At 36.9% G+C, this 15,253-nt stretch overlaps 1 protein-coding gene across 38 annotated transcripts in view; it reads left to right on the top strand.

The window, feature by feature from the left end:
* Positions 1-14,745, top strand: part of CELF2 (CUGBP Elav-like family member 2) — a 1,172,172-nt gene extending 1,157,427 nt beyond the window's left edge. For 24 of the 38 annotated variants that reach the window (XM_085653512.1, XM_085653508.1, XM_085653519.1 and 21 more), the window contains 3 exons: positions 402-545; positions 7,286-7,457; positions 8,799-11,244. In XM_085653512.1, coding sequence (XP_085509638.1) covers positions 402-545; positions 7,286-7,413 — 272 coding nt within the window. In that variant the 3' untranslated portion in view covers positions 7,414-7,457; positions 8,799-11,244. Of the gene's footprint in view, positions 1-377; positions 546-7,285; positions 7,458-8,798 lie in introns of all 38 variants that reach the window. The other 14 variants (XM_085653524.1, XM_085653515.1, XM_085653510.1 and 11 more) reach the window with 1 other exon arrangement.
* The last annotated feature ends 508 nt before the right edge of the window (positions 14,746-15,253 follow it).

The raw sequence follows: 15,253 nt of genomic DNA, 5'->3' as shown, positions 1-15,253 counted from the left end.
TAATAAATCCCATTGTTAAATAGAAAATCACCTCCGCTTGGTAATAGAGTAATTTTGTTTGTTGTTTTGGTGCCTGACAATTCCTGGTTTTGCACTTTTGTTGCACCAGAGAGGTAATTGATGGCTTTGAGTGCTTCTTGTCATGGACATGTTCTTCCTTTTTACCTCCTCATTTGCATAAGTTAATTCTGTATAAATTGCATCCTTGTCTCTGGTACTCAGTAGCATACACTTCAAAATGAAGATCGACCCCATTTGATTTATCTATGTGAAGTTGATGAGTAATAACACTGTCTTAGCCCTATGACTTCTATTGTGCTGTAAATGTATATGACGAGAATGTGTGGAAAAAAGAACTCTAACCATAGTGAATTCAGGCCTCTTCCTTCCTTTCTCTGCAGGTCCAGAAGGTGCAAACCTATTTATCTACCACCTGCCCCAGGAGTTTGGAGACCAGGACATCCTGCAAATGTTCATGCCTTTTGGGAACGTTATCTCAGCTAAAGTCTTCATCGACAAACAGACCAACCTGAGCAAATGCTTTGGTAAGTGAACACTTTTCATCTTTGGGAAACAAGACATGTTCTGGAAAGGACATTAAAAGCATAGCCTGTGCTCTATAACAAAGAGCAGAGAAAGACAATAGATGCGTAGCTGTGTTCTTTTTTGCATTTTCTTCTGTGCATAACTATGCAAGACGTACAGACTGTAAGGCACAAAGAGAAAATTGGAGACGGCTGACGATTAAATGTGGCAAGTAAATGGAGCTAATTGTCGCTTACGAGGGAAATGCCATTTACTGTACCATTACTCTGCCATATTACAAATCCATAATTACCCTCCATTGTGTCGGAAAACCTCTCCACGATTTAACCCAGCGCGGAGCTGTCTGTGCCTGGAATGCAATCGCATCGGTTAAATGAGCCAATCCGAGCCGCAGACCGGCTTCAAATCATGCTGCTTGCCAGCGGGGAGGATTGGCATTTTTAAGTGTTGGTTGCGAGCAGGCTTTTGTGAGTGCATGGGGCAGTCTTTGGAGGTTGCTTGTTTCATTTTTTAGCCGTGTTTGGAATACATGAACTTCAATGATTTGCTACCAATACATGTCTCTGCTGCAGATATTGTGCAGTTATGTTGGGCTGTTTTTCACTCCAGCATTATGGTGAACTGTGATATATGGTTAATGGTTTTGCTATCACATCACTCCTTTACAAAGACAACTAGCAAAATGTCTTTAACAAGCACTGGCAAATGGCAAAACCAGTAGGTCTGACAAAGGCCACCAGCCTTTTTGGCTTTTTCAGTTCTTGTTCTGTTTTCCCATATTTTTTGTAAAAGTGTATTGTTTGGGAAGCTTAGTGCCCCTCTTCTATCTAAAAACAAAAACGCAGGCTAAAAGCCAAAAAACAAAAAATGGTTTCAAATTGCGCATATTGCTAAAGTAGGCCCTGACCGGGAACTAGTTTTTGAGTAGATGCGCTCCGTCTTAAATGGCAGAATGCTGTCACTCTCTCTGAAGTTAACCAATAGCTGAAGTGGGCTGACCCATTGCCCAATGCTGTGTTCTGTGGTGTGTAGAGGAACTGACCAATGGATGAAGAGGGCTGGCAACTTGACATTGAAAATCAATGGAGCCACTGACCAATCAGAAATAGTGGTAACCCAGGAGACCCATTCAGCACCTTTTTTACAGAGTTAATTAATATCTTCTGTTGGGATTCATGGTTATTTATTTGTTTAGTTCAGGTGTTTTGTGTAGTATTGAGATGTTTTCTACAAGCCATCCATGGCACTTGGTTAAAGTTACTTTGTCGATGAGGTTAGCGGTACATTCTGTGTGACTGGGCTCAATTTCTTTTATCTGACATCCTTATATAACTCTGAGGTGTCAGCTCAGAGTCTGGAATAATGGAGGGTTAATTATTATGGTGGGTGATTAGGGCTAATGTTTAAGAGTGAAGTAGATAGAGTTGGCCCAAATGGGAGGTGGATCCCTGGTCCAGCTATTACCTTATGGTGCGTTTTCTGAGTGGGTACCGCTGTGCACTTCCTATTGGATCTCTCCCGCTTTCACTGCATTTCTCTGAACCTAGTTCAATTTCTGTGACTGCATGCTTGAATTCATCTCAGGAGTGGGTTACAGTGGAACGTTGTAATAATCCTGGGGTGAGCAGTGTTAATAACCCTCCCATTCTAGCATCACTGGTTTCTTATTGCTGTTCTGCCCAAACTATCTCATAGACTTTCCTAAACATTGAGCTACAGTTTTCTGAAGGACAGATAACTAAATGCCTTAAACCTAGATGTTACATATGAGCAGAACTATAAGCATGACTTAGTCTAAATGGAAATCATAAACCCAACTAATTGTCTTCAGAAATCATGATTGACTGATTAAAACAACAAATCTATGTAAAATGTAATTTCACTACAATTTTGTCTGTATTGCTCCTTGTTATAATATGTTAATCTTTTCGTTGACCAAGGAAATAATATTGCAGTGACCCTGCACTGTTCACACATTCCCACACAATTCCCTTGCACAGGTGAATCTTTGTGATCCATTTATCCAAGGCCCCTGGAATTATGTGGCATGGGAGGGACAAATTATGTGGCAGGGTTAACTAAATTATACAGGAAGCAAAGGCAAATTAAGCAGCATAATGAACCATTTTCTGTGATAGTATTACTTAATTGTTTTCTCATTTTTACACTTAATGCTGTCTGGACATAGGTTGCAACTTACAAGAACCAGTTTAACACCCAAAATATAGCAAAAAGCAACAGAAAGGTGACCAGACAACCTGTGCAAAAGAGTATGTTGCAGATGATGGATTATGTGGCAAATGCTAATCTATAGTTATGTGAAAAACGCTGCAGATGCACAATATCATACTTCCAGTGGCCCTGCTATATATGCATAGGTACTTTCTGTGTTGATTCGTGGAACGAAGATCTATTTCTGAGAACAACAATAAACTGTAGAGGTGACCAATATCACTGGAAAGGTTAACTCTAGAGGTCGCCAGAGGTCATCAGAATGCACAATGGAATGCATTAATACTTGAGTGAATGTATGTGAGGGGTGGGTGCGTTTTGAGTATAAATTGACTATATTTCCAGAAGTCATAGAGTACAAAATGCACAGAGCCTACAGTGAGTTTGGCATGTACTATATTGTGTGATGGGGTAATTGGGAAGAGGAGATCCGATAACAAATTAACCAACTGTAACTTTTCAAGCACTTAACAAACTTTGTCTGTGTGCTTGAGGCTCGATATATTCCCAGAGTTACAAAGGCATGACATCCTACCAATGTCTATTACTATTGAGTTTAATACAAATAACACCTAAAAATAATACACAAAAACAACAGATTTACAAAGTGCAAGCAATAAGTAAAAGACAGTTAACATTATTATGACTTTCTTAACTACTACAAGGTTCTTTATTTTATTGTCTGTCTTGCACCAGTCTTTCAACTTCTGAAACATGTGCATTGCTAGTGTATGAAACTTCCACTTGTGGGATCCTGAGCCATAGAAATGGTTGGATGAACAGTTCCACTCTTCCCAATTGAGTAGAGCAGGAAGCGTATTAGGACTTTACTTCCTGTGGTCTTGTTGGTCAAAGACTTCCATGCTTATGGAGCCAAGAGACAGCTCAGGGAAGGGCCAGCTAAAGGTGCTGCTCACCCACCTCTTTCTAAAGGCACACTGAGAAAATTCTTGTCACTGGCAGTCCACAGGCTTGGAGATGGACTGTAACACGAGGGAGTTCCTCTGGAACAAGTATCTCACACTTCAGACACAGGAGAGAACACTCCCTTTCAGCCAATGTTTAACAAGACTGTTGAATATCATCTCAATTCCGTGCATAATGAGGAATCTATGGTGAGCCTTCTCCATGAGAGCACTTACAGAACATGCCTGCGAGAAAATGATAAAACTTGTGTACTACAGAAAAATGAGGGTAGCATACTAACTTCACGAAACAGTGCTCTCCACGAAGGATGTGATTCACCCGTATCATCAGCGCCTGCATTGTACATTTAAAAAGTAAATTTTTGTGACCGTCCTCGTTCCTGAAAGCCTTTAGTGCACCACACTCACGTGTACCCTACATGTGGCCTAGATTTTTATTATACCAAAAATAGGGAATGTGGAAGAAGAGTTAAAAGGGTATGAACCTCGAGTTCTCCAGATACTCAAAAATCAAATGTTTATTCATATAGTTTGTACCTACTTCCCAATATAAAGAACCGATCAGGACAACCAATTTTATTTTTTATGAGCCCTCACCCACATACTATTCGTGTGGCATGCTGCATCACTGGGTTGCACCCAATGCTATTGTTGACATTGGGTGGGCTAAACTCCACTTTTGGAGGGAGCACATACATTTTATTCGTGGCTTTTTTGCTGACTGGTGAGGAAATCTACAAATAAAATTGCATATAGAAAAACACTTCTGTTATTTCTATTATTGGGGATTTAGGGCAAATTGATAAAAACAAATTAGATGCTATGGGGTATTTACTGGACCCCAGCATCTACATTGTCAACATGTTTCCTTCGTTTATTCAATTGTCCAAATTTCTTCAGAACAAACAGGATACCTCAAATAACAGGCGCCGAGAGATCCCCTCGGGAATGATTCATTACGCCTTACAAATGCATAATAATAATAATAATAACCCCCAAATTATAGGGTTAGGGCTCAATTCAGGGTGTGGACACCTTTCATGCCATGCTTGCGCGCGCACACACACACACACACACACACACACACACAATCATTACCACAACCATACTTCAGGAGTTACTTTCATCTTTCCTTAAAATCTCTCATATTCATAGTCAATTGATGGATATGCAGACACATTATCACTCACAGGATAACACAAATATAGGATCATCCTTGTGGATCATTGCACACACTACATTCTCGTGCCTAGGAACGCTCCATTGGTTATCACTAGTAGATATGAGGGGATTCTTATAAATTATCACACATAAAGCTTTCTGATGTTGTCACCCAATCATACACGTTACATACATTTTCGCCAGGGCTTTATTGCCCCCTAGGATCTCACAGGTCACTCACACAGTAAAATATAAACACGACCCGAGGTAATCATCAGTACTTTGTCTCCATGCTCACCGTTGCTGTTTGATCGAGTGTCTGGCAAATCAGTTCAAGGGCCACAGCACTGTATACTTACTACCATGGGATCCAAAAAGGCGGATTCATGTTGTAGTGGTTCTTGCCTACGTGTGCCATCATGTTAAACATGGTTATGTTGCGCAATGCATGACCATCCATATGCGTCACTTCACAAGGCTGCTATAGTGGAGTGGTCAGGCAGGCACCCGCAACACATATGGGGCTTATTGGAACAAATCTATCCATGTTATTGTCCTGTCTGTTTTTGCCAATTAATATATTACAAATATTTAATTTTAATAAAAAATATTTTATCTGGCTGGTTACTTCCCATTCTCATAAAACTGGGGTCATAACCCATATTCCATCATTCTAGTAATCCCTTTGGAAATATCTCTATATTTTAGCTCCATGTGACCATGTCTGCTGTGTAGGAAGGCCCACCCTCCTCCTGGATAATCTAAACTTGTATTATGGAAGACTTCTGATGACATTGGGTGCGGGAGGAAACAATGCCTTCTCTGCAGAGCACATCTCCCTGTCCAAGCCCCAGGGTCAAGGTCACTGCTCCCTATATGCATCAGGGAAGACAGCCTTCTTTGAACATTGAGTTGGTATGCTACCTTCTAGGAGGTGGTTACATTGTCCATAGAAGTCTCATGGATCCCCAACAAAGAGCCCGTTTAAAAAGTGTACATTGTAGATTATCGGTGAAGTGAAAACTGTGTCCTCAGTTGCAGAAGAATACTAAACAGAACATACAGAGAAACTGCAAGAGTATGATTGTTTTTTTTGTGCATAATCTTATGTTTTCTAAGGAAATATTGAAACTGAATGGAAAGAATAGGAGGCAACCTCCTATCATCTGGGGACTACTATTGATTTGGACAACTGAATTTCAGACGTGTAATGGTGACATTCTGTCATGAGCTTCCATACGAAACTGCAATTACAGCATCAGCCTTTGTGGCAAGAAATGACAGTTTCAAGCAGGACCTTGCTTCACTAATTTATGAATGAGTTTCCTCTTACCAGCAGAGCCTAGTCAGAAGCTTAGCAAGATGTACATCTGGCTGTATATGTGTGAGTTAGGTATTATTAGTTCCAAAGTCAAGCAGGTTTCCGAAATCAGTGACTTTATTTAGAGTCAAATGAGTTGACCTATTATTGACAACAACTTCATGAACTGAAAATAGTCTTTTCATGGAGGGGCATGTGGTTCCTGAACTTACAACATATTCAGACATGCAAGAGAAAGAAGAGATGCATTATGCCTTGACAGTCTAGAAATACTCTGCACCTCTCACTCATTCTATCTCTCTAGCTCACACTCTCATTCTTTAAATGCAAGAAAAAATAACATTAATGACTCTCTTCTAGAGACTGTGTGGTATATTTACTAGGCAATGGCACAGCGCGGCGAGCAATTTAGCAGCGCAGCGCTGCGTCATTTTAAAAATGCAAGGATGCATCGTATTTTCAATAAAACCCTTGCACTCGCGCAAAAAAAAGCGGTCTTGCACCATAATGCGAGGGTCCCTACTTTGCAATGATGATTCCCTGCAACACAGGCACCCTTGCACTGTGGTCTGTGTTGCAGGGTGATTGTTCACATGTAGGAAGGGAGACCTTCTTGCACATAAACTATCTTTAAAGGCGATTAAATGCGATATGCTCTTTCTATGCAGCACACATAGAAAGAGCAAAAATGAAGAGAAAGTAAAGTATTTCTCCTCATGGCGCCAATCTAATGCCTGCTATTCAGTGGCTTTAGTTTTTGGCGCTGCCTCAGATTTACAAATCCTTGTAAATCTGGGGCAGCATCAAAAAGCAATGGGTGTTGCGGTGGAACACTCATTGCATGCCCCTTTCATGTGATACCTGCATGAAAGGGGACGATAATTAGAAAGTGTTGCCCACCTTTTGAGTTACAGTTGCATAGGGTAGGGTGAAAAGTATTGAAAAAGGCACACAAAGAATGATAAACAAAAACAATTTGATGAAAGTGATACAAATGTTTATACTTAAGCAACAACAACTAATTGTGTGCCTGGAAATGTGTCTGCACACACAGTGTTCTAACTATGTCTTCCCTATTCTCCCTCTGTGTGTTTTTTAGGTTTTGTTAGTTACGACAATCCTGTCTCCGCACAAGCTGCTATCCAGGCCATGAACGGGTTTCAGATCGGCATGAAACGCTTGAAGGTTCAGCTGAAACGCTCCAAAAATGACAGCAAACCTTATTGAGCCTACCCCCTGATGCTCACTGCTCTTATTTTAGCTTTCTTAGGGTAAGTCCCATGAGCCAGCCTGTCTGCCACGGGGGGGGCTGAGGAGGAGCACATCGACAACGTTCACCAAAAGAGACAGTTATTTTTACATTAACGCTTCCATTTTCCCCTCTCTGCCTCCCCTTCTTTGCTATTATTGCACTGGCTACCTATTCTTACCCAGTACTCAAAGAAATGTGCTGCAATGCTCTGTTTTGCTGTTAATTTATCTTTATTCTTTATATTTTTTTTAATTTTACATTTTAAGGATGGCATCGACGATTTGTACAATTAAACTCTGTAACCACTTGTGCCATGAGGGCACTCCATCGGATTAAAAGGCTGGTTTTGGGCCCAATCGAATAAGTTGGGGCTAGAAATTTAGATATTTATATGGTAGCCTAGTTTGAAACACATGTCACTCTCAGCACTCATTTCTGAAATGCACATGCGCACACATTCGCACACAATTCTTCCACCATGTTGGCATATTTATAGAATAATAATATAGTTTGCATTCTGAAGAGAGACATTACATGACTGGTCTACTTACACAAATCTACCTTTATTTATTACAATTAGTATTATTATTATTATTATTATTATTCTTTTTGGAAATGATTCATGTAAAGAACAAATAAAAGACTTGGAGATCTGTTTCTAAAGCTACAGGGTTTTAAAAATAAAACACGAGTGAAAATACTTGATGTTTCTTGAAAGATAAATTTAATAATAATAAAAAGAAAGCCACAGGCCTGTAAATTTTATTTGTAAAAAAGCATTTCTATTTTTATACAAAAATTTTTACTGCCTCAGAAATAATGGAAGTTATTTATTGCCTATTGTTAACTTATTGGATACCTAAAGAACAGTTCCTAATGCTAGCTAGGTCATTTTGAAGTAGTCTCTAGAGTATCTTGTTGTGCCAAGAATTATCTTTTTTTTCACTGTTGATCCCTAGACTTTCGGCAGTCTATACATTGCTCCTACACTCATTTGTTTTGTTGTGTGTGCGTATGTGTGCAATTTTTTGTTTTTGTTTGTCTCCGTTATCTGTTTTAAAAAAGTGTGGCTTGATCCCTACTTGTGTTTTGTTGAAATTATTTTCCTCCACAAACCTAAAACTAATTCATCCTTCCAACTGTTGCTTTACTCGATCACAGGATGAATTATTTTTGGGTATTCATTGTTGTGATTTTTTTAAGTATCAATCATAAATGCAAATTATGGGACTGGCTTATGAACTATTAAAATAAAGGATTTGCATTGTGTTCTCCCTGGCACCCATAAATGTATTTTTTGTTTTGTTTCTGCTGCATATATTTCTGTGTAACTTTGTCCTCTTCCTTGTTTTTTCCCTAGACATCTTCATGCCTGTTAGTTCATCGTTTGCCTAGCATGTCCCTGTGGCGTCTCAAAAAAAAAAAAGTTTCATCGTCCAGTCATTGTTTCTCTGATGTCTTTCTTACCTCACATCATATTTGGTCCTTGTACTGACTGACCTTTGATCTTTTTAAAATTTGCATGTTATCTCATCTAGCTAAGAATCCTGGGAAGTCAATGTGAAAAAAAAGTATTGCTGCATTCACACAAGACTGAAATTTAAGAAAAAGTAATTATACAAAAAGAAAAAACCTGTGGCAAAATGTTTTTTCATTTCTTTTTGTTTTTCTTTATATTTTGTTTTGGTTCATAAAGCAGACTTGAAAGTATTATACAGGGATTGGCTTTCTGCCTGGTCACTGTTACAATAGCAATATGTGTCCAGGGGCACAGAAACGTTGGATTCTACCTGAAGCAGACTACTTCCAAAACAGTTAGAGAGAAACTGTCTGATTTTACGTCTCTAGAGCTCTGTAATAGTTTTTACATTTTTCAGGCAGTGTAAAGTTTTTTGATAAGGCCATTTTAGGTGGCTCACTTTCTCATTAAAATATATATAGAGAACCACTTTTTGTAGATTAGTATAAGAATATATTTACCCTGTTTTGGGGCAAATACTACCTATTTCTGTCACCTTTTGCTGAACTGACTCACAGTTAGACAATCCATGGTTAAATGCACATGAAATTACCTATATTTTATACTGTTTAAATGTACAGGAGAAAGGTAACTGTAAACTGTGTTACGTTGGTGCTTCTGTGAGTTGAGTTGTGGTTTCACCAAGTCTTACAGTCCTCAGTGTTTTTTGTGTGTAAGACAAGTTTTAAATAAAACAAAAGTCAAATTTGGTTTACTTGAACAACAAAAGAAAAAGGTTTTCAAAAAAAGTTGTTTGCTATAATTTCATGTAAAGACAAAAAATATTCCAGAATATGTTCTGTCTTGGCTTGTGAAGCATTAGTGTCCTTTTTTATTGTGAGAAAAACTTAGTTGTGTTTGTGTTCAGCAAAATGTGATCTGTTTTTTTTCTTGCAAAGAAAAAAAATCAGTGAAAATATAGTGCCAAATTCCAAAGGTACGTCCTGCCTAAAGCTTCAATGTGTTTCATGTGAGAAGTTATTTGATAACATGGGTATTTTATTATGTGTTTTGTATAAATCCCCGATATTTAAAAAGCAAAGGTTACAAAGTTTGTTAACTTGGTATTCTGTGGTCTTGTTGCCTGAAATTGTTATTGTTCTTTCTCTTTGATGTTTCTTGTAAGACATTGTGTAAGTGCCCATGTGTCACACTTTTTAACCACTCTGCACATCAATGCTGTGAAAGCAAACCTCACAAATGTATTTTTTCATAATCTTTGAAAACCTCTAAGGTGAGAAAGTTTTGAACTCTCCTTGCCCCTTTACTCAGCCCTGTCTTGAACTGTTGAGGTTCTACACATAGTCATCACTTTTTTATGAGAAAAAAAGGAAGAGAAGGCTGTATTTGAATAGCACTTCCTTTAATTCCATGTTAAGCAAATGTATTAATTTACTGTGACCTGAATCAGTAGCAGTACAAAGAGGAAAGCATGAACTGAAAGGATACCATCCAGTTTTCTGAAGCTTAGTCATTTTGATTTTAATTGTCAGGATCCTGTTGATGAAATTAAAAATCCAAATGTTTTTCAGTGTTACTTTGAAAAGCATTTGAAAGCATTTCATATTTTGGAAAAATAACTCTTTTTTCACTGTGAAAGGTTTTTGTCAATGTTTGTCATGTTCAGGGATTGCAAAAAGAGATAAAAGATAAAGTCAAAGCCCTCAAATCTCAAAGATCAATTGGTTACACAATTCTTAGTTCTACCATTTAGCATGTAACTCACAGGGAAATATATTCCATGGTCAAATCCGAATTCATTGCACCACATAAAAGCATTTAGCTTACAAACAGTGATCTCAAATTAACTCAGTTTTTAGTTCTAAAGAATGTTTAACTTGAAAGGAAGAACATCCCATTCACATAATGTTTAAAAGGGTTCCGCTAATAGGCCCATGGTCATCTCAACTGTGTCCAGCTAGCAATAAATGATATCCTATTCTCACAATCCATTGTTCTCCAAACAGGTGGTTTAGAACCTGTGAGAAATTATATCTAATTATTATAGTACGTTCTACAAATTGAAGATCTTCCATTTGTAGTCAGCAATATTATGCACAGCGTTGCATTGATGAAGCCTTCAAGTTATCATTAATAACATGATTTTAGTATTGACCAGGTGGTCATATTTTCAACTGTCATAGGCTGAAGGTCAAACAAATCAATCAGTCCATGCTAGACATCATGAGTACTAATCAAATGTTAGGCCACTGATTAACTCTCACCATTTCTACAGACTAGAAATTGACGTTTCTCACTCTAATCCCGTTGTTCCATTTTCCCCCCAGCACATTACAATGAATATGCAAGAGGGCTTGCAATTTAAATATGGCTTTCAAATGTACCCTATTTTTTCTGCTAATTTTATTCTGTCTTCAACTGCCACTGTAATATGTTATATCACATTGTGCACTCTAGAGCTCCTTTTGGAGACCCAGTAGTGCAATATAACTATTTATTATGATAGTTAACTTGGGAAAATGTTCAATACCATGATGTTTATTTGTTCTTATAACAGAAGAAAGATATCTAAGTATTATAATCTGAAGCAGAAACTTGGTGTTAATTACCTCTCAAAGAATTATTTGTTTTAATTGTATTGAAAGGCAGGCAACTCCTGTGGAAAGTTAATTCATAATCTTACTATGCTATTGTGCAAAGGATATTAATTGACCACATAGCTTAGGATGTTTGAAATGTTATGTTGTTTTAACAATTGGTAAATATTTTTGCCATAGCAAGCTCCACCCCCCCCCCCTCCCACACACACACAATGTTATAGTTGGAACAATTGTCATTACATGCTTTTTAAATTAACATTTTGCAGTAAGTGGCATAAATATGGTATTTAAATGCTTAGTTAATTTACATTTTAGAGCACTGTATTATCCAGTGCCATGTTTAAATTCATTAATTATGTCACATTTGTTACTAATGGCTATGTAATGCCCTGCTAAACCATATAATCTTTTCATTATATATTGACTATCTCCTGCACCTGGTCTTGTGTTCTTCTTTCTTAGTTTAAAAATGTGGAAGGAAGTAGCACCCTTGAAATTACTCCAGGGTGATCGCTCTTGCACTTTGCAGAAAATAAGGGTAGTGCTATGAGCTCCTTCCTCCAGTCTAATCCTTTTAAAAATCACCTTAGAAACAACATGAAAGAATCCAACACTGACTTTGTCAACTCATGTTGCACGTACTAACAATGATCTATATCAAATTAGTACTTTTGAATATTCTAACAATTTAAAGTCTAGTATACCCACCAAGTCTCTGCATCAGACTGTAAAAAGTTAACAGAAGACCAAAGGGCATCTCTACTATAATACACAGTATGTGTAAGCATATTTAAACACTAGTTTAGAAAAGTTTGTTTGTCCAGGCTAACTATAAAGGGACACTTTATAAGTTATTATAGTCACAATTTCATATCAAATCAAGTAACAGTATTTGAGATATTGCTTACATTAGTAGTTGTTATGAAATAAAAACAAAAAAGATAATTCTCATTCTAACTAGCATGATGATACCAGAGTATCATGGCCTAAATATTGTTTGACCAAAATATTGTGTCCTAAATATTGCTTACAAAAGCATTTTCCCATTGGACCTAATATTGGAAAATCTACACCCAATAGTGAAATGTCTGTTTGATAAATATTGTAAGCCTTAATATATGTCAGATTATATTTTGTCATCAGATTCTGACAGACAACCAATCTAGAGTGTGGGGTACCCAATAAAAGTTATTAAAACACCACACTTTTTTGACAGTTTTTAATCTAGCATTTCTACTTATTTTCACACAGATTGCTTAATAATTCCCTACTGCAAGCTGAGTTAATACTTTTCTTTCAATATTTAGCCATTCTTCCAATAATCTCCCTTATAGTCTCAAATACCTATTTGAGATCATTAACACTTTAACACTATATAGTGATACTCCTTTACATGATGAAGCATTGTTATTCTAGTTTTACACCAACTTGGACCTGGCGATGGAAGATTTCTAACAGATGTATGAAGCACACATCATGATTCAGGTCTATATTAATTATAATCACTATCAAATTAAATTAATATATCTGTTATTATTGTCATCTTGATAGTTCAAAAGTGAAAAGTGCCATGGTAGGTTCTGCCTACATTATTGTTCAGGCAAAAGCCTTGAACATTATTCCATGAATGTGAAACCCTCTAACAAACTGAAATATACACAACCTAACTCCACCACTCAACCTGTTTCTGTGTTATAGCCCTAAAATGAAAAAGGGATAGTTTTTAAAATAATGCATAAAGAATAATAAATATTTATTCTAACATATGTACCTAAAAGATAATGTATATTATTCTCACAAGTGTTTACTACTGTATGCCTGTGGCCTTCTTCTCTCCATTGAGGGCTATTTTGTACTTCTTGCGGCAATTTGCAGATGAACCTGCATATTGATATAAATGTAGATATATAAATTTATAGATATATAAGAATTTAGAACTTGTTGTCCACGTTTTTAACTTTTCCCCATCCTAATTTTCTTAAGTCAACTACATATATTCTTAAAAGTCATATTGGATATTGTTAAGGATAGTCCTGAAGTGCAAGCACATCTGGGACTATGATTTTTGTTGCTGTTGTTTTCATCGTATCATTTAATTTCAAGTGATAAAGTACATCTAAGATAGCACAAAACAAAATGCTCTTCTTTCACCAATTTGCACCCTCTTCAAGAAGATCCTATCCCCAGTACCTTCTACACTGCCATCTATTACACAAGAAAGAAGGACATAAACAAAAAAAATAGTTTCAGTAAAATCAAAACACGATGGAATTGAACAGATCATTTATGTTTCTAAATCCAAGGCTTGCACTAAAAGGCAGCCCAATAGGGAAGGACTGTGTTCAGCTTTCGATCACCATAGGGGTAAATGATTCTTTGGCTTGTGCAACTCTGGAATCATTTTAACTGTTTTTTTATTATCTTAAGTGCTAAATGACAAAATAAAAACCTGTAGTTTCATAATATTGTTTGCAAAATGTCAAGCAAAGGAAATGTATGTGTTTTTTGTGCTGTGAGAATTGTTGTTTGTAGTTGAATATTATTTTGTTTAGAAGTTATGAAATAGTTTTAAATTATTGTCTAAGAAAAGCCAAAGTCAAAATGCAATTTTGTGGAAACTGTAAGACCATTTGAGTATTGTTTCTGTTGTATCAATGCATTTGGATTTGTTATTTGATGGAATTTGAGCCAACAGAAAAATCAGGCTTTCCTGTTTCTATAATCTGATTTTACTTATGCATTTTGTACAAGTTCAACCTTTTTATACTGGAGATTAAAAACAAATGGAAATGTTTTTGTGGCTTACTCTTGTGGGCCTTGGCTTTGGGTGATTTAAAATTCACTATTTGGTTCAGTTGAAAGAAAGTTGATTTTGTTTTCAGGAATTAAAAAACTTTGGCTTGCTTTCTTTTCCCCACCTTTTGCTTATATATTGCATTAGAATTTTGTCTAAAATCAAGCGGTAAGTTTCATCTTTTATTATGTATTGTGCAGTTAGACAATAAGGTAGTATTAGAAGTACTCGGTCACTTTAAGTGGATAAATGTATTAGTTAAATAATAGGGGTTTGCTTTTTGCTGTTTAGATCAAAGCTTTTTTCTGACTCTTCTGTCTTCATTGTGAACATAACCGTGTAGTTGAAACAGTCAAACGTATTTTTGTAACGTATGTTATTGTGTGATGCAGTTTTTTGCTTCTGTCTCCAATATTAAACCATTTTCCTAATACCTGTCTCTCTCTTTGTGTGTTGTATTGTTGGTGATCATTGTATGTGGTACTACATTACACACCTCACTGTTCCACGTCTGTGTTTTTTTTTTCTATTTGTTGTGTAGAAATGATACAGTCGATTCCACTTAAGTGAATAGTTGATTTTCAGGCACAAGGAATTCTACAACTTAAATTTCCAGGGTTAACTACATACAGATTTTTTAAGTTGTCTGCTTCCTAGATCGTAGATTTGTTTATTTCAGTGTAACTGAGTAAAATGTCAGTTTAATATTCCAGCATATGTACGCGATGTCCACATCCTATAGGATCTTTAAAAAATATCTAGACATGAATGTTTATCAAAGCATCGGAAGTTGCATGGAAGGCCTGCCATGTCATAGCCACTAAAAACAGGCAGACTCAGGGTATGGTTAACCACCAAGAGAAAAACGCCAACAAGCCTTAGTCAAATCTGTCAGGGCACCCCTGCCTGCTGCTTCTACCAATTAAAGTGCCTGCTTGTGG

Source organism: Triturus cristatus, chromosome 4_1 (genome assembly GCF_964204655.1).
Source record: "Triturus cristatus chromosome 4_1, aTriCri1.1, whole genome shotgun sequence".
Classification (NCBI taxonomy): domain Eukaryota; kingdom Metazoa; phylum Chordata; class Amphibia; order Caudata; family Salamandridae; genus Triturus; species Triturus cristatus.
This window is presented reverse-complemented; position numbering and strand designations above follow the sequence as displayed.